The sequence below is a fragment of the Bos grunniens genome, chromosome 23, assembly GCF_055505025.1.
Source record: "Bos grunniens cultivar Pamir isolate PY7600 chromosome 23, Bosgru_T2T1.0, whole genome shotgun sequence".
Lineage (NCBI taxonomy): Eukaryota > Metazoa > Chordata > Mammalia > Artiodactyla > Bovidae > Bos > Bos grunniens.
The window spans coordinates 28866125-28891035 of NC_141187.1; the positions used below are offsets into that span (position 1 = coordinate 28866125).

General features: G+C 55.6%; 4 protein-coding genes and 1 long non-coding RNA gene across 17 annotated transcripts; 3 read left to right on the top strand and 2 right to left on the bottom strand.

Annotated features, from left to right (window-relative positions):
* Positions 1 to 206: 206 nt before the first annotated feature.
* On the top strand, positions 207 to 2508 carry DXO (decapping exoribonuclease). Of its 7 annotated transcripts, none has more exons than XM_086369243.1 (7): positions 207 to 433; positions 625 to 1026; positions 1189 to 1424; positions 1511 to 1763; positions 1852 to 1987; positions 2120 to 2214; positions 2300 to 2508. In XM_086369243.1, exons 2-7 carry the CDS (start codon positions 671 to 673, stop codon positions 2448 to 2450), a joined length of 1227 nt encoding a protein of 408 aa, XP_086225369.1. In that variant the 5' UTR covers positions 207 to 433; positions 625 to 670; the 3' UTR covers positions 2451 to 2508. The 7 variants fall into 7 exon arrangements, with proteins under 7 accessions (XP_086225369.1, XP_086225371.1, XP_086225370.1 ...); XM_086369245.1 differs by having other exon boundaries at positions 1511 to 1730; XM_086369244.1 differs by having other exon boundaries at positions 665 to 1026.
* A 52-nt stretch (positions 2509 to 2560) lies between these two features.
* Positions 2561 to 12585, bottom strand: LOC147347045 (superkiller complex protein 2). Of its 5 annotated transcripts, none has more exons than XM_086369221.1 (28): positions 12539 to 12585; positions 12358 to 12461; positions 11498 to 11607; positions 11281 to 11398; positions 11074 to 11188; positions 10896 to 10970; positions 10554 to 10607; positions 10262 to 10452; positions 9966 to 10094; positions 9627 to 9772; positions 9119 to 9240; positions 8902 to 8986; positions 8603 to 8709; positions 8120 to 8266; positions 7948 to 8044; positions 7550 to 7762; positions 7361 to 7471; positions 5832 to 6062; positions 5331 to 5468; positions 5043 to 5180; positions 4803 to 4907; positions 4332 to 4479; positions 4124 to 4250; positions 3783 to 3993; positions 3520 to 3630; positions 3226 to 3444; positions 2906 to 3046; positions 2561 to 2810 (listed from the first exon to the last, which is right to left on the bottom strand). In XM_086369221.1, exons 11-28 carry the CDS (start codon positions 9136 to 9138, stop codon positions 2610 to 2612), a joined length of 2550 nt encoding a protein of 849 aa, XP_086225347.1. In that variant the 5' UTR covers positions 9139 to 9240; positions 9627 to 9772; positions 9966 to 10094; positions 10262 to 10452; positions 10554 to 10607; positions 10896 to 10970; positions 11074 to 11188; positions 11281 to 11398; positions 11498 to 11607; positions 12358 to 12461; positions 12539 to 12585; the 3' UTR covers positions 2561 to 2609. The 5 variants fall into 5 exon arrangements, with proteins under 5 accessions (XP_086225347.1, XP_086225344.1, XP_086225343.1 ...); XM_086369218.1 differs by having other exon boundaries at positions 9119 to 9265; XM_086369217.1 differs by having other exon boundaries at positions 9119 to 9265; positions 9966 to 10118.
* Positions 6062 to 6880, top strand: LOC147347046 (uncharacterized). Its single transcript, XR_015152100.1, has 2 exons — positions 6062 to 6227; positions 6424 to 6880. It is a non-coding gene; the product is annotated as an uncharacterized LOC147347046 (long non-coding RNA).
* Positions 12586 to 12773: 188 nt separating the features above from the next.
* NELFE (negative elongation factor complex member E) lies at positions 12774 to 18664 on the top strand. Of its 3 annotated transcripts, XM_086369254.1 has the most exons (11): positions 12774 to 12841; positions 13278 to 13360; positions 14689 to 14758; positions 14851 to 14996; positions 15479 to 15553; positions 15675 to 15712; positions 15898 to 16217; positions 16342 to 16486; positions 16637 to 16691; positions 16940 to 17042; positions 18352 to 18664. In XM_086369254.1, exons 2-11 carry the CDS (start codon positions 13286 to 13288, stop codon positions 18447 to 18449), a joined length of 1125 nt encoding a protein of 374 aa, XP_086225380.1. In that variant the 5' UTR covers positions 12774 to 12841; positions 13278 to 13285; the 3' UTR covers positions 18450 to 18664. The 3 variants fall into 3 exon arrangements, with proteins under 3 accessions (XP_086225380.1, XP_086225381.1, XP_086225379.1); XM_086369255.1 differs by lacking the exon at positions 16940 to 17042; XM_086369253.1 differs by lacking the exon at positions 16637 to 16691.
* A 2-nt stretch (positions 18665 to 18666) lies between these two features.
* On the bottom strand, positions 18667 to 24695 carry CFB (complement factor B). The gene is made up of 18 exons (XM_086369225.1): positions 24522 to 24695; positions 24192 to 24425; positions 23573 to 23758; positions 23254 to 23427; positions 22933 to 23034; positions 22691 to 22827; positions 22250 to 22388; positions 21795 to 21926; positions 21420 to 21521; positions 21190 to 21327; positions 20630 to 20727; positions 20374 to 20491; positions 20008 to 20161; positions 19827 to 19903; positions 19531 to 19631; positions 19299 to 19431; positions 19174 to 19223; positions 18667 to 18867 (listed from the first exon to the last, which is right to left on the bottom strand). Exons 1-18 carry the CDS (start codon positions 24583 to 24585, stop codon positions 18721 to 18723), a joined length of 2286 nt encoding a protein of 761 aa, XP_086225351.1. The 5' UTR covers positions 24586 to 24695; the 3' UTR covers positions 18667 to 18720.
* Positions 24696 to 24911: the final 216 nt, after the last annotated feature.

The window sequence follows — 24911 nt, forward strand, 5'->3', positions numbered from 1 at the left end:
TGACGTACGGGCTCCCTGGGCGTCCCTCCTCGGAAACCAATCAGCCCGAGCTTCGTAGGCTGAAGTGCTGACGACAGAAGAGCCGACTAGTCATCCCTCCGCCCCTTGCTAGCGGGGACGGTGCCAATGCCAACACCAGCGCCATCCTCATTGGCCGAGGCCCCACGTCCGCTGCTGATTGGCTTCCTCTGAGAGCGCTCACGTCCGGGGACGCTTGGGCGCTGCGGAGGGGCGCGGGTGGCCACGCTGGGATCTCCCTCGGTGTAAAGCGCACAGCCCCCTCCCGCCACCTAGGGGTTAGGCCGCCTCTGTCGCTGAATGATTGCGTCATCGAGAGGGGGGAAAACTGCCCTCGCATCCCTTTGACATGTGATGTACCTGCCATGACGTCATAGCCCTGAGAAGGTGGAAGTCGAGGTTGGCAGGATTTGAGGTAACCAGATCCTTGACCTGAGCCCAAGCATCCTTCCTAACCACTCTGGGTTTGGAGCTACTGGGGGTAGGGGGTATATAGGTCAAGGGAAAAGGTAGCATGCGCACCTGGTGGGGTTGTTTGAGGACACGGGGCTTGCACGTTTCAAGGCCAGACTCGCTTAGTCCTGACTCGAAGTCCCTCTTCTCCAGCCCTTCTTTTTAAAGGGGGAACTTCCTTGTCCCCTCTCAGGACCTCATGGAGTCCAGAGGGACCAAGAGAGAAGCTGGAAAGATAGAGGTCGCTGAGCCTCGGAACAAGCTCCCCCGCCCAGCGCCCTCCCTGCCCATAGACCCTGCCCTCTACTCTGGGCCCTTTCCTTTCTACCGGCGCCCTTCCGAATTGGGCTGCTTCTCTCTGGATGCACAGCGCCAGTACCATGGAGATGCTCGCGCTTTGCGGTACTACAGCCCACCTCCCACCAATGGTCAAAGCCCCAACTTTGACCTCAGAGACGGATACCCTGATCGATACCAGCCCCGGGACGAAGAGGTCCAAGAAAGGCTGGACCACCTGCTACGCTGGCTCCTGGAGCACCGAGGCCAGCTAGAGGGGTGAGCAAAGCATACCACACAGTAGCCCTAGAGACCTGCACTCACTCTCTAAAACTGGGAGAGCCAAAGCTGGAGTGAGTCCTTATCTTACCCTATTCTTTGGAGAAGCCATCTGCGCTAATGCAGGTGTCAGACCTTCAGCCCCTAACTCCTCCTCCTCAGGGGTCCAGGCTGGCTGGCAGGGGCCATAGTGACGTGGCGGGGGCACCTGACAAAACTGCTGACAACACCATATGAGCGGCAGGAAGGCTGGCAGCTGGCAGCCTCCCGGTTCCGGGGGACGCTCTACTTGAGTGAGGTAGAGACGCCGGCTGCTCGGGTTCAGAGGCTTACCCGGCCACCGCTTCTCCGGGAGCTTATGTACATGGGGTACAAATTTGAGCAGTACATGTGTGCAGGTGAGAGTTGCCCTGATTCTGCCCCCTCCCCTATCCCCAGAGATCGAGAGCCCCCAGCCCTTGCTGCTGTTTCTCTCCTTGTGCAGACAAACCCGGAGTCTCCCCAGATCCTTCTGGGGAAGTTAACACCAACGTGGCCTTCTGCTCTGTGCTACGCAGCCGCCTGGGAAACCACCCTCTTCTTTTTTCCGGGGAGGTGGACTGCACAGACCCCCAGGCCCCATCCACACAGCCCCCCACCTGCTATGTGGAGCTCAAGACCTCCAAGGAGATGCACAGCCCTGGCCAATGGAAGAGCTTCTACAGGTTCAGGACAGGGGTGGACAGGATGAGAACCTTGTATGAAAAGCTTGGAAAGAAACTTGGGGAAGGAGGAGGCTGGAGGGTGGAGGAGGGGTCCCACTGACCCCCTTGCCTTTCCTGACAGACACAAGCTCCTGAAATGGTGGGCCCAGTCGTTCCTGCCAGGCGTCCCAAATGTTGTTGCTGGCTTCCGTAACCCGGAGGGTTTTGTCTGTTCCCTGAAGACCTTTCCTACCATGGAGATGTTTGAATACGTCAGGGTAAGGCAATGAGTTCCCACCTGCATCCCCCTGCGCCAACACCACAGGTCCATTGTCCAGGGACCTGCAGCCCACCTTCCCCTTCTTCCACCCTCACCACCGGCCTTCTGCCTCCTCCTGGGCTCTCTGCAGAACGACCGTGATGGCTGGAACCCCTCCGTGTGCATGAACTTCTGTGCTGCCTTCCTTAGTTTCGCCCAGAACACAGTAGTTCAGGATGACCCCAGGTGAGGCATTCAGCTCTGCCCCTCCCCTCTGGGGCCCAGAAACTCAGCCTCCAGCCCTCAATTCAGGACTCTATCTGCCCCCCAGGCTCGTCTACCTCTTCTCCTGGGAGCCCGGCGGCCCTGTCACAGTGTCTGAACACCGAGATGCACCCCACGCCTTCCTGCCTCCATGGTACGTGGAAGCTGTGACCCAGGACCTCCCATCACCGCCCAAGACACCCTCCCCCAAGGACTGATGCTTCACAGGGGCTGGTCCTATTTCTGTGTGCACAGATAAAGGCGTATTTCCAGGTGGCTCTCCCTGCTGTGTCTTTTGAGCTGAGTCAACCCTGCCCAACACCTCAGGTTCACACAGGGGGTTTGCAGTTTATTGTTACATTGTAGCCAGGGGCCGGTCACTGGGTGTAGAGGCTGGCAGCAAAGACGATGTCCCTCCGTAACAGGGTGGCTGCCGTCTCCATCTTGGCACCTAGCACAGGTTCGCCCACCAGGCGGGCTGCCCCCCGAAGCGAGCGACACATCTCGGCCAGGCGTTGGATGCAGCGGACCACCAGGCCCTCAGGGGTCCCTGAGAGCCCTGCCAACTCAGAGAAGGGCTATGGGGGAAGCGGGGTGGGAAATGAATACGATGGACTCCGACAGCCTCTCCCTAGCTGGCTGTCCACAAAGGCCCCAAACCCCAGCTACTCACCATGCCCCGGGCCCACTCGTACACAACCTCAACCAGCCCGAAATTCAGCTCCCCAACAAATTCCTCCACAGTCTGGTTCAAACCACAGGCCGCCTGGACCTCACCAATCCGCTTGGCCACAGTCCGGACCCGTTCCACCCCCTGCAGACGGAGAGCAAAGGCTCTAAGCCCTGCCTTCCTGCTCCAGAAAGGAGGCCGGGATGAAAGGAGAAACCATTCCAGCTCTTAGGGACACTCAGAGGGCACCTGGGGAACATGTGGGCACGGACTGGGAATGCCATGGCCGAGGAAGGGAGGGGTCCTGGACGTCATCCCCATACCTGTTTGAGGGTGCTGGGGAGCTGATCACCAGGGTCCCCGGGGCTCTGGCAGACCAGGCCGGAGAGCAGGGCAGCGATCTCCTCAGGCCGCAGGGTGCTCAGTGCGTTGTCGAACATGAGCTCGGTGAGGAGCAGCTCGTGGCTGCTCATGGCACAAGCCACCCGCCCGGCCAGCTTCACTGTGCCTGCCTCGTCCACATACCCCAGGGTTCGCAGCACCTGCAAGGATGGTGGGTGTTGGGAGCCAGCAGACAGCTTCCCCGCCAGCCCACCAGCCCAGCCCTGCCCCCGCACCTCTACTCGCTGGTGGTACTCCGGGAGCAGCAGCAGCGACTGGTCCGACAGCAGGAAGCGCAGCCGCTCCATCTCCTTCTGGATCTGCATCCGCTCCCGCAGCTTCAGGTACTGCGAGGAGCCAAGGGCAAGGGCTCGTGAGGCTCCTCCCTGACCTCAGCAGGGGAGCTGAGGACCAGGACTGGGACGGGGGCGGCCAGTCTGCAGGGGATGAGAGGGAAAGCTGTCCCTTCCAGATGGGAAGCTCACATCCAGGGACCAACCTGGGCAGGGAAACGGGGACTGTGCACACACTGAGCCCCCCGGATCAGCTCCTCCAGCTTCCGGGCCCGGAGCCCCCCCTCGACCACAGACACATCCTTGAGTTGCAGGTCATTGACAGGGTCGAGGGTGGGGGGTCCTGTGGGGTGCGCCTGAGCCAGTCGTAGCAGTTCCTGGACAGCAGTGGTCACGGCCGCAGAGGGCGGATCCTTCCTGAGAATGGAGCTGGTCTTAGACCTGGGGTAGAGGCTTCTCTTCCTGTGGAACCCCCCTAGGACTGGGGGAGCCTCCCTGACCACACCTCCCCGCCACTCCCACGTGGTCCCTCCCCAGCATCTCTGACTTGAATTTTGGTTGCTGCCGCTTGCTGAAGTCCTCCAAGATCTTGTCCCCATTTAGCCGGAGCACCTTGGTGGTGATGGCGGCCACGTCTCCTGGCTGGAGCTTGGCCACAGTGTGGTCACAGGGCCCTGAGAAGAGGGGAGAGCAGGGTCAGACCGGGCACCTCAGCCATGCTGTTGGCAAGAGCCTGGGCATCCGTCCACTCTCACCCTCAGGCAGGAACAGCTTGAATCCCACGAGGTCGTCTGGGTAGGGCACATCTGGGGAGGCTGGCCCCCTCTCCCGTGGGTCCTCAGACACGGGCTTGTCACACAAGACCAGGGCTGTGAATACTCTGCTGGTGGAGTTCGAAGAGACCTAGAGGATGTGGGGAGGCCAGGACAGGGCAGTGTGAGAAGTGGACATCCAAGAAGAGACCAGATCCCCCAGTTCAGGCAGGGAGCATGGGGCAGCCATATAGACTGGTAACCAAGTCAAGCAATCAGAGCAGACTTCGGGGGCAGGGCCTGGGGAGAGGACAAGGAGACGAGCATGAAGTGGTGGGGATGGGAAGGAAAAGAGAGCTAGAGGGAAAAATGAGAGCACTGCTGAGTACAAATGGCTCCTCGCCAAGTGGGGAAGATGGGGATGGGGCTGGCTGCTCCCTCTGGCCTTGGAGTCCAGATTCCCACCGCCCTCACCTGAAGGATCACACCCAGTGCGTTGTGATGCTCCTGATTCTTCACAACCACCACCCTTCCCGCTGAGAGAGATTTCAGCCCATTCACAGACTCTATGATGCGGTGCTAAAGAGCAGGGACGAGAAGAAAGGGGATAAGAAGTGTCACAGAGATGCTGGGACGAGGTTCAGGTGTACCCAGAGCGTCCCAGTCTCTTCCTCCCCGTCCATCACCCCACCCCCAACACTCACAGGCGCTCACCTGGATCTGGCTCCGGGTCTCAGTCAGTTCCTCCCCCCAGCTGTAGTACTCAGGCAAGTCGACGAGCTGGCCAGTCACCTCGGGCTCTTCCAAAGCTCCCAACTTCTTGGTCAGTTCAGCCAGAGCCTGTTCATGGGCCTGGGAGAAGCCAGGGTGGGCGTGAAGCCAGAGTCTACGGGCCAGCTCTCTCCACTTTCACCCACTGGCTTCCAGAGGCCCACCTCGTCCTAGCCTGGCTTCCCTTGTCCCATATCCTGCAGGGCAACCTGGGCACACCCACTTCCTCACCTTGCTGTCCTTGCGAGATGGAAACTCTGAGAAGCTCCTCTTCATCATGTCCTCCACCCTGAGAGCATCCACCCGCAGCAAGTTGAGGATCATGGTGTACGTGAGGCGGAACTGGGACTGCAGCTGGGATGGCTTCCCCTGGGCCAGGCCAGAGACGCCAGTGAGGCTCGGGGTTTGGGGGGAGACCTGCTGCTCGGCTGTTCTACTCCAAGCAGCTGTAGTCCCAGCCCCACAACCTCGGGGCCCTAGACAAACTGCCTGCTCACCTCTGCACAACAAGGGAGCGAGACTAAATAAACAGACTCTCCAAGGTCCCACCTAGCTCCATATTCACAGTGAAAAGACTAGAGAAGACAAGATCCAGCCTCATCCTCAGATTGGCTCGCTCCTCCCCTGGCTTCTCCCAGACCAAAGGAAAGCAGAGAGAGAGGAGAGGGGAGGAGGGTGGGCACAGAGGATACAGCAGGTGCCCAGAGCTGGCCTCGAGGTGCCCCGGCTCACCATCATCATGCGGTGCAGGTCTGCCATCTCGGGCACGCGGCCCTTGCAGAGCAGGATGACCGTGCCTGTGGGGTCCAGGCCCCTCCGGCCCGCCCGGCCCGCCATCTGCACATACTCCCCAGGGAGTAGGTCCCGGAAGGTGGAGCCATCGTGCTTGCGCATGGAGTCAAATACCACTGTCCGGGCCGGCATATTTACACCCATGGCGAAGGTCTCCGTGGCAAACAAGACCTGAGATGGGGAGGGGAAGAGAGGATCAGCTAAGGGGCTAAACACAGCTGTGGCCCAGCCCTGGCCGAGCCCACCTCACTTTGTAGCCAAGGCTAAGACCACTATACATAGTCCCAGACGGTTAACTCATGAGACCTCAGGTGACTCTCAAGGCAAATCTACAGAGTAGGTACTATTGTTTTATTTAGCTACCTATTTCTTTCCTTTCGCCCCCACAGCCCACTCCCGTCTCCCCTCTGTCTATCTTTAATCTGTATCTTTTCATGTGAATGTGTTTTATAAAATATGTTTTTTGAGTGTGTAATACAGTTTGAAGTAAAGGCGACATATATCTCCTTCTGTTTTCTTCTCTTCCATGTAGTATTTTCAACATCCATCCGTGTTCCTGTGATTATATCTAATCCGTTGCCTCCAACCTGCCACAGAACACCTTGTGGAGTGCGTGGCATATAGCTGCCTACCTGCTCTCCCAGGGAAAGGGCCCCTGGTGCCACCAACGCCCTGCCACCAGACAAGAGCCCACAGAGGAAGAGCAGACGTGTTCCCTCACCGACCAGGGTGAGAACTTCATTGTGATTTGCACTCAGGAGCGGAATTTAGGGACAAAGAGTAGGCACAGACTTGTCTTTGCCTCAAGAGCACCAGGTACACTTCAGACTGGCCACACCTGTACAAGGGTTCCTGTAATCCTTTCATCTCCTACATCTCAGGCAACACGTGGCATTGCCTACTTTCCTAAATTTTACCAGTTTTAATTACTGTAAAGTCCTATCTTGTATTTCAGTTTGCATTTTTCTGATGACTAATGACCTCCATAAGTTTATTGGCTTTTTAGTTTTCTCTTCTGAATACTGCCTGTTCACACCTTGTGTGCATGTGTGTTAAGTCACTTCAGTCATGTCTGACTATAGCCTGCCAGGCTCCTCAGTCCATGGGATTCTCCGGGTAAGAATACTGGAGTGGGTTGCCATGCCCTCCTCCAAGGTATCTTCCCAACCCAGGGATGAAACATGTGTCTCTTGTGGCGCCTGCATTGCACACAGATTCTTTGCCGCTGAGCCACTGGGAAAGCCCCTATTCATACTTTATGTACCCCCATTTCAATATGTGAAACTTACAGTTCAGGGAGGTTAAGTAACTTGCCCAGGGTCACACAGTGAGTAAACAGTGGACCTCGATTTCCACTCAGGCAGTCTGGATCCAGAGCCCAAGTTCTCAGCTGATGCACTGTGCTGCCCACTCCCCTCCAAGAAGGTGATAAATGCTTTGGGGAGTCCCTCTCCCACCAGCACGAGCACCTTGACCAGGCCGCGGCTGAAGAGCATCTCCACAATCTCCTTGAGGATGGGCAGGATGCCGCTGTGGTGCACACCCAGGCCACGGTGCAGGAGCTCCGACATGTGCAGAACCTGTGGGGGCCGAGGCCCAGGGTCAGGGATGGGGCGGTGAACACCTGATCCCCACCGTCTCCAAATCCCCCTCCCCACCTGGGGCAGCTGGCGGTCAGAGCCGCGGAGACGGGCAAGGCAGCGCTGTAGGAAGAGGTGAATCTCACTCTTCTCTGAACTTGTTGTCAGGTCGAGGGAGGTGAGGCCCGAGGCCTGCTCGTCACAGCGGCCCCGGGAGAAGGTGAACACCACCACGGGCAGCTGTGCACGGGTGCGGAGGGAGGCCAGGAGGGACAGGTACACACCGCGGTCCTGAGGAGGCGGGGAGAAGGGAGTGGAGATGGAGTCCTTGAACAAATGGGGGCCAAAGTGGGGGGATGTGAAGCAGAGTCAAATCGGGCAGTGCTCAAAGCTCCACTCCAAACCCTGGGAGGACGAGGAAAGAAAGGACTCAGGAGAAAGAAGGGGTGACAGGTACAAAACCGGCCAGTTCTCACCTGGGCAGGCCCCCCCTGATGCGTGGGCTGCTTGGCCCCAAAGGTCTGGGCATGCTTGCTCATCCGCTCCTTCTTGGCCTCCACAGCCGCATAGTACCTGGAGCAGGGCAGGGCAGCCGTCAGTCACCCCCCATTGGGCCCAGCCCTGACTCTCCCCATATCCTAGGCTTACCCCTTTGTGTGGAAGGCGCCACGGGAGTCCAGCAACAGGAAGAGCTCCCCCTGGGTCTTGGGGCTGTTCCCCGTGAAGAGATAGTGCTCCAGGGGCACTGGGCGAGCGACAGTGCTGATCACGTAGATCTGGCGACGCTTCAGCCGTCTGAGCAGGGGATGGGGGGGATGAAAGAAGATCAGGGCTGGGAGCGCGGGAAGGAACCCACGTGCCCACCATCTTCCCCGCCCTGGCCTCGCCCTGGTTTTCTGGGAGCCAGATTGGAAGGCTGTCCCTGTCACCCCGTCTCTGAACATGCAAAGTGATCTCAGCCCAGGTGGGATCCCACAACCTCGCAGGCTGGGCGTGTCCCCCAGCCGCACCCCTTTCTCCTCCCCACCCCCAAGGTCTGACCACTCCCTCACTGGGACAGTCTACACCCCCACCTGAACTGAGGGATGCTACGGCACCCTTCACTCAAGCACCCCGGGACACGCGTCTTACCCAATCCAGTCAGCAAACTCAAGGGCATTGGGGACAGTAGCACTCAGAAGGATGATGGACACGTGGTCAGGCAGCATGATGAGTACCTCCTCCCACACGACCCCGCGCTGCACACAGGAAGGGAGGACAAGTCACCAGCAGCTTGGAGGGAGCTGCCCTTCTGCCCAGGGAAGTGGCACAAGGTTCCACGAGAAGGGACAAAGAAGGCAGTGAAGTTCCCAGGCCGTATGGAACACCGGACCTGCTGAACCTACCCCACAGGAGAGGACTGCCAAGACCTGGGGACCCTGTCCCCTTACCTCAGCATCATTGATATAGTGAACCTCATCAAAGATAACCCACTCCAGGTCCCGGATGACGTCCGAGCCACTGTACAGCATGGAGCTGGAGGAGAAAGGCCCCAGGCTGACTCCTCAGCAGCTCCTATCTCCACCCTCACCTCAGCCAGAGTGCTCTCCAAAGCGGCCTCACCTTCCTGACCAAAAACCCGCCCCATGCTGAATGCCCGCCTCTCACCGAAGGATCTCCGTTGTCATAATGAGGCACGAGGCTTCTGGGTGCAGCTGCACATCCCCGGTGAGCAGCCCCACGTCCCCAAACGTGTTTCGGAAGTCCCGGAACTTCTGGTTGCTCAGAGCCTTGATGGGCGAAGTATAGATGGTGCTGGGAGGAGGGCACGAAGTCAGCCAGGCCCTCCACACAGGCTCCTTGTCAGCACCTCCTCTCCCACCCTGACCCTTGCCAGCGGCACGCCGCAGAGCTGAGGCGCCCCCCCAAACCCCCACTTCTTTACCCAAACTCCCCTCACGTTCCCCTTCATGGAATTACTCTGGAAAAATCCCGTCCCCCAATCCCTTCCCCAACGAATGCTGATCATTTTTCTCTCCCCACATCCTGTTTCCCTCTGAAACCCTGCCTCAGTTTTTCCCTGAACCTGTCATCTAAAGGATGAGGCAGGGAGGTGGAGAAGAGAAGAGACACAGAAAGGACACAGGAGAGAACAGGGCTGGCGAGGGGCCTGTACCGCGTCATGTGTTTCTGGGCAAGCGCGATGGCATATTCAGCCACAACCGTCTTCCCCGCGGATGTGTGAGCCGCGACGAAGACTGAGTCGTGCCGCTCCAAGTGCAGGATGGCCTGTTTCTGAAACACATCTGGCTCAAAGGCCCACTGTGGGAGAGAGAAACAGATGGGAGCACAGAAGGGACAGGGGTCTTCCTGCCTCCACCTCATGGGGCCTCCAGGGAAGGGGAAGAAGGCCAAGACCTCCGTCCACTGAAGGCACCTGGCCTCCAGTGGGGAGAGGAGACAAGGGAGTGGGCTGGAGGAGGTGGGGGAGCACCTGAGGCCTGGGCCACGCTACCTGAAAGGCTGGCTGGGGAATGAGGCGGTAGAAATCACCAACAGGGGAGGTAACATCCACAGGAATGGCCCACTGCTCCTGAGGTGGGGGCTTGGGAGGTTCTGGGGGGGCTACAGTTGTGGCCGCTTCCTGGAGAAGGAGAGGGGTGTAGGCCTGATAAACATACAGCCAGAAAGCTCTCTGTTACCACCTCTCCCAGAAGACGCTCCAGTCTTCCCCGGGGAACCAACCAGGCCAGCCCACCCTGTCTGGGACAAGGCCTTTCTTTCCTGCCTCAACCACCCAGAACCACCAACCTTCAACACTAGGTCCTCCAAGCTGCTTGCTCGGGCCAGAGGAACACTGCCAGGAGAGGCTGAAACAGTGTCCTGTCTGGGCCCGCCAGGCTGTCCCACTGCCTCACTCTCATCCTCATCGCCCCCACCCAAATCCAAGGGCTCCAGCAGACGGCTGAGGCTGAGCAACCCGGCAGCTGGAGCTGAGTGACCTAGGAGCAAGGCAAAAATGGAGACCTGGTTGGATCCACCTCCGTTCTGAAGAAGAAGGGCACTGTCTCCCCTACAGCCCCATCTCAAAACTAAAACTCACCCTTTGGTGCGAAGTCCACGCCTTTCTTGAAGCCAGGTGGAAGAGTAAGGAGGTCTGGAGGACGGGGACAGAGAGAATCAGGGCTCTCACACACTTCTGTACAAGTCATACATTACATTAACCTGCAGGATGCTGTTCACAGCATACACGCTGTAGTTGAAGTTTTTTGTGACAGTCCTCCAACAGATGACAGTAAAGGTTGTTATGAAAGAGGTACCTTTTCCTAATTTGCTCAAGGGAACGGAAGAGGTAGCAAGGACCCAGTGACAGGACTTGGCCCCTCTTTCTCAGGCCCCAGGCACAGAGCCCTACCTCCCACGGTCCCTCCTGGCACCACCTCACCTTTCTCAAAGTCTATCTCCTCCTCAGCCTCCTCACGAGTGCTCAGATCTGTTATACTGGGCTCATCCATTCCACCTGGGGAGAGGTTGGATAAATAGGATTCATGGGGTGGGAGTGACATGAGAGGGGTGGAGACTAAGGGCTCCCTCCCCTCCCATCCCATTTCCACAAGCAACACCTGGCCAGAAAGGGTACTGTGTTGGATTCCCCCACAGGGACTGGGAGATGGGCGCTGGTGGCCGGCGAAGAGACAAGGAGGTTGTGGACGACAGGTTTGTATTCTCTAGCAGGACCTGAGGCAAGAGAACAGAGCGCCAGTGAGGCTGAATTTGCCTCTGACCCCACCTTCTCCTGACTCTGCTTCTGGTGGCCCACGACCACTTACCTCCTTGTAGCCTAGTATCTGGCCTGTGGTTGGGTGTCTTTGGGCCTGTAGGTCGGAGGGGACTGGGGCCCCCAGTGTGGCCAGGAGAGACCAAGGATCCATCTTCCTCTGCCATTCCCTGGACAGAAGCAAAGCAATGTTCAGGTCTTCTTTCTCCCCTGTCCCAGCTTCCTTCAGGGACCCACCTGCCAAGCCCAGGCCCTTCTAGACCCCTCACCGGGCTGAGTGCTCCACACCATGCAGAGGCAGCCAGGCTGGAGATGACAGAAACAACCGCTCTGCTTCCTGCTGCAGATCTGGGGCACAGGGAGGGAGGCCGTGGGGAAGCTGGAACAAAGGCACGAGGTAAGGGAAGAGAGTAAGACACAAAAGAGAAGGTGATGCGACTTGTATTTAAATCAGATATGATAGACGTCCCAGACTAGGACAATCAGGCTGAAGCACTATTTTCCAAAGGCTATTCTGTTTTACAGAACAAATGGTCTGCAACTGAATTACCTAGGGTTCTGATTAGTAATACAGATTTTGGATTTCTGAATCTATGGACCTAAGAACTAGTATTTTTCAAAAGCTCCCCCACCAATTGTGTGTGTGTGTGTCTGTGCGTGTGTGTGTGTGCGCACACTCAGTTGTGTTCGAACCCATGGACTGTGGCCCGCCAGGCTCTTTTGTCCATGGGATTTTCCACTAATCATGAGGCACACTGATATTTGAGAATCTCTAGTTTTAGGAAAAGGGGGTCCCAGGCCTAAAGATGAAGAGCCAGGTGTTCAAAGGGTAGCATCTCAGTCACCAAGAGCCCTGGTGCTTGGAGACAGAACAGGACTCCAGGGAGAAAACAGCAGTTTGAAAGAGCAGTTCTCAGAACTAAGGTTTCCCCGGGGCTCCCTGCTCTGTCTTCTTATGGGCTCTGACCCACTGCAGGTCCATTGGGTTGGAGTCTGTCCAGCACCAGTCTAGGCTCGGATGACAAGTATCCAGAGACAGGATAGCCGAGTCAGCTTAGATCCTACTGGGAGGACGATGAAGGAGGTTTTAAGCTCAACAGAGTCAAGGTTAGGGTGAAATGGCACTCACGGTGCTCTCTGGAGCCCCAGGCACATTCAGCAACTCCCAGCGCCCAGTGCATCCCAGCTCTACGGCCCGAAGGGGCAGGTCCAGGGGATCTGGGGGAGGTAGCACTACGGAGGAAAGGTCACAGGTCAGGGGTTAAGGGTCACTCGCTGTCTCCTCCGTCTTTCCACCCCCTCCCCCTCACCGAGTCGCTCCGTCTCCATCATCCTGGAGCCACAGCAGCTGCCGGGCAGCGGGGAAACGTAGGGAGGAGCTGGAACCGGCGGAAGTAGAAGCGACTTCCGGCACACCAGGGCCTGGGGGCGGGGACAAGAGCTACTTAGGGGCTGACCCAAACTGGTCGGAGGCCGGGCGGAAGTGTGTGCGGCGCGGGCCGCCTTGGTTACCGCGTTCTCCGCCCCTCGCTACGTCATCGCTCTGAGCCCGGGATCCGCTGCCCGCGCGGGCGCCGCCCGAGACCGTGGGGCCCCGGTTGCCGCCCCCTCAGGTAAGGCCTTCTCCTCAGCCTTCGCCCCCCTTTTTCCGAGCTCCTTCTGTCTTCTTGCCCCTTTCGTTGCTCTGAGAGCGCTGCGCGCGTTCCACTGCTTCCTCTGCTTTTCGGACCCCGCAATTCCATACTAACTCCAGCGAGATAGGGGGGTCTGGTGCCATCGTCTTGGCGACGGAGCGGGTATTTATCCCTTCCTGGGCCACATGGTGCCCCAAGGCGCTGGTATCCGTGATTCCTGAAGACAGAAGGGAATGCTGGTTGATCCCGACGAGCTGGGGTTTGGACGGCAGCCTGGTTTAAGCAAGGGGTAGGGAGAGGCAAAAGATAGGAGTAGGCAGGCCTGAAGGGGTGGGATCGGGATCAGTGTGGACGGCGTGTGAACTCTGGGCGGTGACAGTGGAGAAAGATGTCTTGGGCCCTGCCCCCGAACCAGGAGCCACCATGTTGGTGATACCCCCCGGACTGAGCGAGGAGGAGGAGGCTCTGCAGAAGAAATTCAACAAACTCAAGAAAAAGGTGAGGGAGTGTGTGTGGGCATGGCCCAAACTTTCAAAGACTCTACACTGAGAACACCTGGGGTGAGTGTGAGGGGATGGGGGGTGGGGATTCCTCTAGCTTATACCTGGAGGCCTGTCATCTCTCAGTGTCACTTCAGAGATGGACTCCCCCAAGTGTGTACTTGCTTTTCTCTCTTTCCTGTGTGGTCTGCCATGGAGTTGTCTTCCTTTCCCATGGCTTTTAGTACCATCTTAAGAACTGGTGATCCCAAGCTTGGGTTTTCCAATGCCGTCTAGTGTCTTACTGATAACAACTGAAGCTGTTGTCTTGTCTGTACTAAACTTGGTCTTCCAAATAGGACTGTCTGCATTCACTTCTTCAATTTGTTTGAGATGAATATCTCATCTCTGTCTCCTGCACCATTTGTGTAGCCAAACGTTTGCCAAGTCTTCATTTTTCTTTTAAAGTAATTTCTGTTTTCTTTTTCCTATGTATTTCCTAGATCAGGTCTTTGCTGATGCTCACTTTGACTGTTATAATGGATTCTCAACAAGTTTCTTTTCTTGGACAGACTTTTTCACTCCTGTTAAAACGGTGCATTGAAAACACTAAACACTGCCCTTCTTTTTTCAAAACACAGTGGTTTCACATTGCCTATAAAAAGCTTTAATCTGACCTTTCTTCCTATAGAACTATTCCTTGGTCCCAAAGCATGCATTCTCAAAACCTTCTTATCTCTGCATCTCTGCCACCCTGTTTTCTTTGTCTAAAATGCCTTTTCCTCTCAGCCTGCGTTATGTAGATCCTACTCAGGGCCCGGTTTATAACCATCTGCATCAGAAAAATCTTACTTGCTTTCAGCTCCAGTCTGCACAGTCTTGACAGTTCAGTCTGGTCATCTTCTTTCTCAGCCTCTGATGAGCTCAAGAGGAGGATCTGTGTCTCTTTCTTTTGCAAATCTCTGTTTCAAAGCATTGGTGTGTTCTTATTAAACATGTAGGGGTGGATGGATGAAGCCCCTAAGAAGGCATGGAGGCTTATACTAAACTGCAATGTATATCCGGGGACCATGGTCTGTGGTTGAGTTCCTTGTTTTCAACTTGAAAAATATGAGACTCTGCAAAGCCTCTGGATACTATGGTTTAGAGAGAGTAGGTATGGCTGGCGTATGTGATCTGAGAGACTATATGTGAGAGGCAAGACAGCTGCAGTGTACCACCCCAGGGGCACCATTTGCATTATTTTCTCTCAGAAAGGTATCCCCGGAGTGATGCACCCAAGGGCCTTGGGAGACCTGGCCAGGGATTGGCCCTCATCAGTCCCTCTCTTCTCACTCTTGTTCCCAGAAAAAGGCATTGCTGGCTCTGAAGAAGCAAAGTAGCAGCAGTACAGCCAGCCAAGGCGGTGTCAAACGCTGTGAGTGACGGGGGAGGCGGGGATAGGCTGGAAGTAAGCACACCGGCTGACCTCTGGCCAACATAATAAACCTCTTTCCCTTGCCACTTCAGCACTGTCAGAGCAGCCTGTGGTGGACACAGCCACGGCAACAGAGCAGGCCAAGCAGCTGGTGAAGTCAGGAGCCATCAGTGCCATCAAGGCTGAGACCAAGAACTCAGGCTTCAAGCGTTCTCGGACCCTAGAGGGGAAGTTAAAGGTGAGCACAGGCAGAAAGATTGTTCAAGGGATCCTTCACGTCAGAGGGCATCCTTCCAAGTTGGAATGAAGGTAGGTGTAGGGGGAAAGTAATGCCAGTTCAGTCATGGACAAGTTGCTGTGCCATTCTGAGCTTCAGGCTTCTTATCTATAAAATGAAGAAACTAGATGCCTCCCAGCTTCTCCTCCGTTTTATGTATTCTGTGACTCTCATCCATCATATAATGGATCTGTTGGATTGTGTTCTCTAAGGAGTTGAAAAGGCTGAGAAGATCATCAGGTTTAGGATGTTTTTAGTAAACTAAATGTTTCAAGTGTGTATTAAGTCTTTTATGTAAAATAACACGTAGTCAACTGAGAAACAAACAAACAAACAAAGATAGGCCGGGGGAGCCAAGAGGAGGGCGAGTGAAGAGGAGCCCCCCGCCCCCGATAGGCGGCCTCCTGCTCCCCCACTGAGGTAGGTCTCTCCCACCTTCCCAGGACCCTGAGAAGGGGCCGGTCCCCACTTTCCAACCGTTCCAGAGGAGCGTATCTGCTGACGACGACCTGCAGGAGGTAATGGTTTCCAGTTTTCTGTCTCTGAGGAGCAGGCGATTGAGAAAAATGAGAAACCCACATATTGGAGGCCATATGCCAGCCACTCAGACTCGTCTTAACTGTTCTTGGTCTCTTTCAGTCGTCCAGACGTCCACAGAGGAAATCTTTGTATGAGAGGTTAGAGAAAGATCGGGGTCCCAGTTGGTGGGGTTTGGGGGGCACGAGAGGCTTGCCCGGGTCCTTAGGAGGTTTGGAACTGAAGTGGGAAGAGCTGGGGCTGCAGAGGGGGTGTTGAGTCTGCGAGGGATCCAGGAAGATGAGGTATAAGCCCCCTTTGATCCTCATTGTCTGCTGCTCGCCAGCTTTGTATCTTCCAGTGATCGGCTTCGGGAACTGGGGCCAGATGGGGAAGAGGCAGAGGGCCCAGGAGCTGGCGATGGCCCCCCTCGAAGCTTCGACTGGGGCTACGAAGAACGTGGTGGTGCCCGTTCCTCAGCCTCCCCTCCCCGAAGCCGCAGCCGGGACCGCAGTCGTGAGCGGAACCGAGATAGAGACCGAGATCGGGATCGAGAGCGAGACCGGGAGCGGGACCGAGACCGTGATCGAGACCGGGAGCGGGACCGAGACAGGGACCGAGATCGAGACCGGGACAGGGAGCGCGACCGAGAGGGCCCTTTCCGCAGTGAGTGATCTTGGCTACTGGGAAGTGACTTCAGATACTGTGTGGGTGCGTCCTACTAAAGGGTACTCTAAAGTGGAGGGTGAGCTAGGCCTATGTCTCATGACTGGATTCCTGTGTTCCATAGGGTCAGACTCGTTCCCTGAACGCCGGGCCCCTCGGAAGGGAAACACTCTGTATGTGTATGGCGAAGACATGACGCCCACCCTCCTCCGTGGGGCCTTCTCTCCCTTTGGAAACATCATTGACCTCTCCATGGACCCACCCAGAAAGTAAGGACCACGGTGGGTTGTCCTAGGAGGACCTGGGGTGTGAGACCTGAGGGAGGAAGCTAGCCTGTCTCCACAGCCTGTAACACTGGGTTTGCCTGGGTCCTGAGGAGCCCGTAGGCCCTCTACTGACCCTGTGTTTTCTCATCCCAGCTGTGCCTTCGTCACCTATGAAAAGATGGAGTCAGCAGATCAGGCCGTTGCTGAGGTTGGGACTTCCCAGATCTGTTCTTCCCATCCCTCCTGACATCCTCATTTTTCCTCTGTAAAATACTGGGAGCCAGGAGGAAATCATTTCCTCTTGACAAAGAAAGTATTTCCCTATTCATGCAGGAAACCTTATATTCTCAAGTCCCTACTTAGTCTATTCTTAGGATGACAGCTCCTAGAAACCCTCCTTTGGTTTGTCTGTAATGTTTGCCCCCATCCTCTGCCCGCTCCCCTCTTCTGCCCCAGCTCAACGGGACCCAAGTGGAGTCTGTACAGCTCAAAGTCAGCATTGCCCGAAAACAGCCCATGCTGGATGCCGCCACGGGCAAGTCTGTCTGGGGCTCCCTGGGTAAGAAGGGGATTCTTCCTTTCTCATGTCTGTTGCCCACAGCTCACCCTGTTTTGTTCTTCTGCCTGTCCCTGGGTCCCCTAGAGGGGCTAGAGACCTGGTTTTGTGTGGCAACTATGGGGATTAGAAGGAGAATCCTCAGGCCTTCTATCAGTTAGAAGCAGGAGGAGACAAAAGTATTGGAAACAATTTCCAAGGCGTTGATTGGAACAAGGAAGAAAGTGGGAGTGAGTCAGGTTGGCGAAGAAGGTGAGCACCTCATGCGGCCTTACTCATTTTGAGATGGAATATAGTTGGTTTTATAAAATAGGCCTTTGAAGTTAGGAATCAGAAACGCAGGTGTTCAGTAACGACTGAAAATGTAGACTGGAGTCACCTGTATCATAGGGCTGCTGCGAAACGACACGATAGTGTTGCAGGGGAGACTGAATGCAGAGGAGCAATGAGCCAGTACCGGACGTAAGGAATAAACAGTCAGGAGCTATGGGAGGAAGCTGGGCTGTGTTCCTTATGCCCCATACGGCCCCAGCCCTCCTGACATGTTAGGCTGAAGTTGAGTGTGCAACGTCGGAGACAAAGGAGAGGTCAGAGAGCTGGGAGCAGGACCCGAGGGGCCTGGATCGTTGCAGCCGAAGGATAGAGGCTTTGAGAAAGTGGAAGTGATCCACGGCATTGAGATGAAAGCTCCAAGACAATGGGGGCTTGCATGGGGGTTCCCTCTAGCCCCAGAGTGGCAGGAATGGAATCCTTGGGAATGGGGCGTAGGGAGGAAAGAGGAAGGGGAAGGGACAGCTCCAGGGAGAATGCTTAGGGCCAGAGTTACACTGGAATGAATTCTCCTGATGGAATGAATAACCCGTTTCACCCGAAGTAGGTTTCCATGTAAAGCAGTAGGCACAGGGAGTTCGGAGCCAGAGTAACCCGTTATACTAAAGAAGGAACCAGGAAGGACCAGCATGTTAGCAAAGGTCTATAGAGATTTTCTAATTTTTGGTGTACTGACTGGAAGTAGGCGGTTAACATTATTCACATGTGTCAAGAATAACATTTGGGTTATTTCTGAGGACAAAACACTCATTACAGTGTTTGCGTGTGCCATGATAACTGCCCACTCTTTACTGGGGCCATGGATTGGTAGCCAGAGGCCTAAGGGGGCTAAAGGTAGAGAAGCCATCCTGGCCACCAGAGGGCAGCATGGAAACTGGGCATCCAAAGGCCAGAGGCTAGAGTTGAGGTGGCCAAACTCTGGGCCTCAGGTCTGGTCGGTGCTCTCCCTCAGACTTTAACGGAACTTCTCCTCCCTCCACAGCTGTCCAGAATAGCCCTAAGGGCTGCCACCGGGACAAGAGGACTCAGATTGTCTACAGCGACGATGTCTACAAGGAAAACCTTGTGGACGGCTTCTAGGGAATGGAGCTGGATTCCGTGTGCCTCGTCTGCCCCAACGCTGGTCTCAGTAAAACACTGAGGTGGAAGCTCACCCATCTCCCTCAGCCTCTGGTTTTTCAGCACTTGGGATTGGGGTTGAGCCTTTAAAAACGGCTGTTAGATGTGATCTCAGTTGTAACCACATGGCTAGTGCACGCTCCCCACTCCTTTACCCCAAAAGGATCTTGAACACAGGTGTTGTCGCAGCTGTTTTAATTTGGTCTCATGCCCCTTTCCAGCAGGAAACCCCTTATAGAAAACCCAGATCCTCATTTTGGAGTTTTTCCTTGAGCCAGGGCAGCACCTGGTAGAGGTTGATGTGAAAGTCTCGAGCATAACCAGGTACTTGCTGTGGCCGCTTGCAAACATCCACGACGCCCCAGCTGATCACGCCAACCTGGAGAGAGCGAGGGGTTGCCAAGAATCATTTAGTAGAACTCCTTAATCCCAGGAAGCACAGCTACTGCCAGTTGCATCTGAAGTGACCTGACCTGGGAGGACTAGGGACCCAGTTCAGTTCTGTCCCCTGGCACACAGACCAGACACATGGCCCTGAATTGGCCAGTTCAAGGAAGAGTCTGAAGGTGAGGCAGGCTCTGCCCCACCCCCCACCTCTTTTCAGCCACATGCAGTGAGCTTTCCTGTTTTGGGGCCCACGCTGACCACTCAGCATCTCTCCAGAGAAAGGAAAGAGAAGACTCACTTGAATGAAGCGACTCCTCTTGTGAATAATCAGGGGGCCACCAGAATCACCTGCAGGGAAGGAGATGCTGTAGGAAAAGACTTAGGCCTCAGAACTCACATCACAACCAAAGAGCCTTCTCTCACCTTTGCAAGTGTTGGGGTCAGCGTAGGGATCCACACCTCCAGTGCAGAGGAACCTGGGGGTGACTACCTCAGAGACGTCCTTGACTTTTTCATAACCTGGGGCGCGTAGAGCATCTCTCTCACAGCTGGCTTTCTGTAGGTGAGATAGGGAAGTGTGGAGAGAGGTGTGAGGAACAAAGCTTGCTTAGGAAGGACTGGGGCCTAAAGGACCTCAGGATCCCACATTCCTCACCTTGTCCCCATTCTTGATGTAGACTGCCTTCCGAGTCAGGGTCTTCTTAGACTCAGACACAAACAGAGCTTCAATGTCCTTTGCAGGGAGTAGCTCTTGCACTTTACAGATGGATAGACTGGGTCATTGCAGCACTCTCCCTCCCCTCCCCGCCTCGTGCTTGTCATCGAGTGGCCCTCCACTCCTTCCCGTGAGCTGGCGGCTGGGCAGGGCATGACCTGCTCTCCCTCCCCCTCATCCCTTCCTTGTCTCAAAACTTCACCCTTAACAAGCTGCTCTCCCTGAATGTCTCTTACTCTGTTGCTGGCATGTGGTTGACCTTGGAAGCCTCAAGGCTTGAATCGATCCCTCAGTGCAGGGGAGACAAATGGGCCTGTTGAGGAGAGATGGGGAAATTCAAGGATCGTGAACCCTGGGCCTGCTACTGTCTCAGTTCTGCCTCTCCCAGCCTTTTCTCTCAGAATCCAGATGGCTCACCTGATGGTGGTCTCATACTTGAGCTTTTCCTTGAGCCTGACGAGGGCCACGTCATAGTCATAAAACTCAGGAATGCCTTTTGCTTTTTTTGCATTGAGGTCGTACTTCGGATGAAATAGGATTTCTTTTACCTCCCACTCCTTCCTCTGTCCTCCTGAAGTACAAGAAGGGGTTCCTCTAGACCACTGAAATCTGTGTAGGCAGCCTCCTGCCTGCATGTCATCCCTAACCCAAATCTTCCCCATCCCTAACTTGTCCAGCATGCAAGGGAAGGGCTGCGATGAGGACAGGTGGAAAGTGGGCCCTGGAGGCAGTGTGGCCCAGAGGGCACCGCAGAAGCTCAGAATTGATGGGTTGCATCCTTACCCAGGCTGACCTTGATTGAGTGTTTCTCATCATCCACAGTGAAACAGTGTGCAGCCGTCAGCACAAAGTACTCAGACACAATAGCACCCATACAGCTCTCATGCCCCTTTGAAGGGCGCTGGGGACAGCAGCAGAGGGAAAGCTCAGCTTTCACAAATCTCACAATCTGATCAAGAGTGCCTTGCCCTTCCTCCGACCTTCATTTCACCCTGACCTCCCTTCCTCTAAGTTCCCACCACCAGGACACTGCACTTACAGTGACCGAGATCTTGGCCTGCCACGGTTGCTTGTGGTAGGCAGTACCATCCTTGTGCTCCCAAACCATGCCACAGAGACCCAGTGTCCGGCTTTCATCTGACAAGAAAGGAGATTGTGCTAAAAGCTGGGACAGTTCATTTCCAAATGGCAGCTGTCTTGCGGAGGGAGGCCAGTGTGTCTGTGGGGAGCAGATGCCCAAAAGAGGGAAGGGAAGGCAAGGAACCACTGGAATCATGGGACTAAGCTCAGAGACCTGGGCATTTTCAGGCCCAACTCCTGCTAACTTGCCATTTCTTGACCTCTTTTGGCCCCAGCTTCCATATCTGTAAAAGGAGGGACTTGAGAAAGGTCTCGGCATCATTTCAGAACTCATGATTCTGAGATCAGGGAGTGGAAAGTACCAGGAAGCAAGAATAGTGACCTGGAGGTAGAGGAGGAAAGAAAGGGCTTCCAGACTTTCCAGGGCTTTAGGAGGAGTGGAAGAATGAGTGACCTTGAGGGGTCTGGGGAGAGCTGAGTTTCCTGACCATCTCCTTATAGCCTTCCATAGCTTCCTACCAAGCATTTGGACGAAAACATCCTCCAGGTTTTCCATGCCTTGGAGTTTGAACACGTGTTTCTCTTTATCCTTCTTGGAAGCCAAAGCATTGATGTTCTCTTGGTTCACTAGAGGTCCAACCCCGAACACATAGATATCTGAGAGAGAAAAAACAGAGTGAGAGTCTTGGCCCTGGCGCAGGCAAGAAGCTAGTAAAGTGGGGTGCTGGGTCCTAGGCAGTAAAACTCACCCAGATAATCCTCCCTGGGGTTTTTGCGATTTCTACCAATGTCTAGCAAGTACCGAATATCGTGAATGACAGTGACTGGATCCCCACCCATGTTGTGCAAACCTGCAGGAGAGACGGACAGTGAGGGTGGGGAGACATGAAGGAAGAGGGTCCAGGAAGACAAAGAGGCTGGAAGGAATGACATACAGGGCTGAGTGAGCAGGTTGGAGAGGAGATCATGAGTGAGAGATCACGGAGTGGAGGGTCCCTCCTTGTAAAGGCACAAGGAAGAGCAGCACGCCATCCCCCACCACAAGTCCAGTGTTACATGTGGACTTGGGGCCACGGGCTGGTTTGAGAGGGTGGGGAGTCAGGCAGGAGAAAAGCCCCTCTTACCGTCAGTCATGATGATGATGACGTGGCGCGTGCGGTTCCAGGTCTCTTTGAACTGGTTTACTTCCCTGCTCATCATGTTGTACACTTCCAGGAGAGCCCTCTTGGTATTGGTCCCTGCCTTCAACTTGTGATCTGGAAACAGGGAAGGTGTCGTCACCTCGCCTGGTCTCCCAACCCGTCCTTGACCCCAGGGGTCCAGCGGCAACTGGGTTCCCACATCTGTCAACTTGAGTTGTCACCCCATTGTCTTTTCTTTGACAATAAAGTGCCCCTCTCAGTTCCAAAGGGTTCCCACCAAACCCCATTTTCCAATGACCCTGCTGTCCAACCGTGGATTAAAAAGTAGTCCTCCCTGCCCCACCACATGGTCTCACTACACCCTCCCCACGACACTCCTGAAACTTCAGACCTCTCTGACCCCAAAGTGAACCTTGCACCCTTCCCTGACTTCTGACCTGCGTAGTTGATTTGGTTGAGCTGGTCTGTGACCCAGTCTGCTTCGCTGCTCTTTGGGTCGGACACTCTGATCAAAACTTTGGGTTCTGTGGCATATGTCACTAGACCATATTTTGGCTTCACCCCATAGCTTGCCACCTGTGGGCGAGGGGAGCAATAGGTCACAGCATCAAAAGAGGAATATACGGTTGGGAGAATTCAGCAGCTGGGCTGAGACAGATAGGAAAGTCCTTAGTAAGAGACTCAAGAACTGACTCATCACCCTGAGGTCATGGAGGAGTCCAGGTTAAAGGTCAAGTAAAAGGAAAGAAGGACACAATAGGACCTGGAGATTTTCTGGGACCCTGTGGCTCCAAGGGGCTGGGAGTATTTGGGAACTAGTCCTGGCAGGGCAGTGAGGTCCTTTCAAGGTTCCCACCTTCAAGGGGAGGGGGCCCCACCTTCTCGATGAAATCTCTGAGACAATTCTTGGCCCCTGTGAAGTTGTGGGCCCCCACGCTGTCTGATCCATCCAATACCAGGTAGATGTTCATGGAGCCTGAGGGGTCCAGGACAATCTTTCTCTTCTGTTGTTCCCCTGGATGTCACCAGAGAGGCTCAGGCTCCAGAACAAAGAGGTCTCCTGCCCCTTCTCCACCCCATGCCCAACTCCCTGCCCCGCCTCCCCTCTCTGCCTTCAAACCTGGGCTATGTCCATCCTCGGCATCAACTCCTTCTATGGTCTCTGTCAGGGAAGACAGGAAAGCTTCGGCCACCTCTGCAGGAGTGTCGTACATAAAGGAGTCTGGGAGAGATCAGAGAGCAGGTCAAATGTCTGGGAGGGTCAGGGACACTGACACGAGATGGTGGGCTTCAGGGGCGGGAAGGGCTTAGAAGTTCTTCAGGGAGATTTAGAGAAGGGAGGAAGGAGCTGGATGGTGGCAGTGAGAGAAGGCAGTGCGCTCCTGAGGGGATGTGCAGATGGGAGAGCAGGGTCTGACTTGAGGGTACAGATAAGGGTCACCTTGGCAGGAAGGCTCCGTTCCACTCCAAGAGCCACCTTCCAGGCATGTTCGCTGCTCAGAACCACGTAGAGTGAGCCCCCGGTTGCAGTAGTAGGTGACACGGTCTTCAAGGCGGTACTGGCTGCCCACCTTCCTCGTGCCAAGGGGGATGCCCGGGTTGGGGCAGTACGTCGCTGCAGAAGTGTAAGACACACTGGTGAGGGCCAAAGCCTGGGGCCCAAAGGGCAAGGCAGAGAACCGAGAGCTGTGGCACTGGTTCCTCAGGCTGCGGGTGGTCAGGGAGAAGGAGCTGTTGTGGACAGGGGGGACGGTTCTCACCTCCATCATCACAGATGGCCGTTTCCCCATCCCACCGACCATTCCCTTGGCAGGTGCGATTGGCAGAGCCCCGAAGAGTGTAGCCATCATAGCAGCGGAAAGAGATCTCATCGCTCAAATTGTAGTAGGCAGCCCGGGGCCAGTACTCCCCATTCTCAAAATCCTGTGGTCTGGGACAGCGAATTGCTTTGGGGGCAAGGGGGTGGAGACCAAGTAGAAGTTACTGGAAGGGAAGGGCTGCCCTTTAGGATAACCCTTCTGGTCTCAGGGACCCTGTCACTGAGAAATACCACTTCTGGGCCTCACAGAATAGCTACTACCTTCAACCCCTGGAGGAACCTCCACCCATAAGGAGTACTGCTGCTCCCCGCTCCCCATTTCTAAGTGTTCTTTGAACTACCGGGACTGCTTGACACAGGGTAAATGCTTAGTAAAGTCTAGCTCCCCTTCCTTCTCTCTCCATCCCACCTCCAACCCTCGCTCAGCTCTGACCCGTGCTCAGCCCAACTTGTCAGCCTGCCTGGTCTCCACTCAAGCCTAGACTTATCCAAGTCTGGACCTTGGCTGCCACCTGCTCCGTCCCACAGCCAGCCCATGCCCATCCTCACTGCCCTCCAACCTTTGCATTCAGCCCTCTTGACAATCTTTCTGTCTTGAGTCTGCAGGGTGCTCCAGGACCCTGTGGATCTGCAGGTGCGAATCTGCGTGGGGTATGGGTAGAAGCCAGAAGGACACAAGTACTCCAGCACCTGGCCCGCCTTGAGAAGCCGGAAGGAGCCACCTTTGATCTCTACTCCCTCCAGAGAGCAGGGGCTTTGGGGCCCAGCCTCAGGCAATGGCGTCATGCCCACACCTAAAGAGAAAAGTTGGTGAGGCCCAGCCTCACAAGGCCGAGGACGGATCGTGGGGGAAGCAGGAGTGGAGGGAGGGGGGCTGTGATCTCACTTACCTCCACACAAGAGGCCCAGGATCAAGGGTACCAGGCAGAGTCGGGGGTTGTGACCAATCCCCATGGTGACCCGGGGCTGGGGGGCAGGAGGGCCTCTCCTGGCTTCTGCTGCAAGTCTGCTTGGCTTGATGGCCAAGCTGAAACTTTAGACCTGAGCCTAGTCACACTCCCTTCCCCTGCCCCCCACAACCTCCAGCCTTTTATGCAATCCTGTTCTGGCACCTGCTGTTCACCCCACCCTCCCTACCCACATCACTTTCCGGAATGTCCAAGCGGGGAGGGCCCCACTGAGCTGCCAATCAAGGAAACAGAAACTGCAAAAACTCCACCTTTGGCTCCCCAAGGTCCAGGACTCAGCCAGTCAACACCTCCTCTCCGCCCCTGGTCCTG

Bases quoted from the DNA above. Each gene is read 5' to 3' on its own strand.
- DXO (XM_086369243.1), top strand. From the start codon at position 671: ATGGAGTCCAGAGGGACCAAGAGAGAAGCTGGAAAGATAGAGGTCGCT. The intron at 1,425-1,510 runs GTGAGAGTTGCC...CTCCTTGTGCAG, and splicing joins TGAGCAGTACATGTGTGCAG to ACAAACCCGGAGTCTCCCCA. The intron at 2,215-2,299 runs GTGAGGCATTCA...TCTGCCCCCCAG, and splicing joins GTAGTTCAGGATGACCCCAG to GCTCGTCTACCTCTTCTCCT.
- LOC147347045 (XM_086369217.1), bottom strand. From the start codon at position 12,560: ATGATGGAGACGGAGCGACTCG. The intron at 4,908-5,042 runs GTGAGCGCCTGT...CCTGCTCTTTAG, and splicing joins AGACCCGGAGCCAGATCCAG to CACCGCATCATAGAGTCTGT. The intron at 3,047-3,225 runs GTATGGGGATGA...CTCCGTCTGCAG, and splicing joins TCCCCAGCACCCTCAAACAG to GGGGTGGAACGGGTCCGGAC.
- NELFE (XM_086369253.1), top strand. From the start codon at position 13,286: ATGTTGGTGATACCCCCCGGACTGAGCGAGGAGGAGGAGGCTCTGCAG. The intron at 14,997-15,478 runs GTGAGCACAGGC...CCACCTTCCCAG, and splicing joins CCCTAGAGGGGAAGTTAAAG to GACCCTGAGAAGGGGCCGGT. The intron at 17,043-18,351 runs GTAAGAAGGGGA...CTCCCTCCACAG, and splicing joins GTCTGTCTGGGGCTCCCTGG to CTGTCCAGAATAGCCCTAAG.
- CFB (XM_086369225.1), bottom strand. From the start codon at position 24,585: ATGGGGATTGGTCACAACCCCCGACTCTGCCTGGTACCCTTGATCCTG. The intron at 22,828-22,932 runs GTTTGAAGGCAG...GGTGACATCCAG, and splicing joins CGAGGATGGACATAGCCCAG to GGGAACAACAGAAGAGAAAG. The intron at 18,868-19,173 runs GTGAGTCTTCTC...CGCTCTCTCCAG, and splicing joins AGAGGAGTCGCTTCATTCAA to GTTGGCGTGATCAGCTGGGG.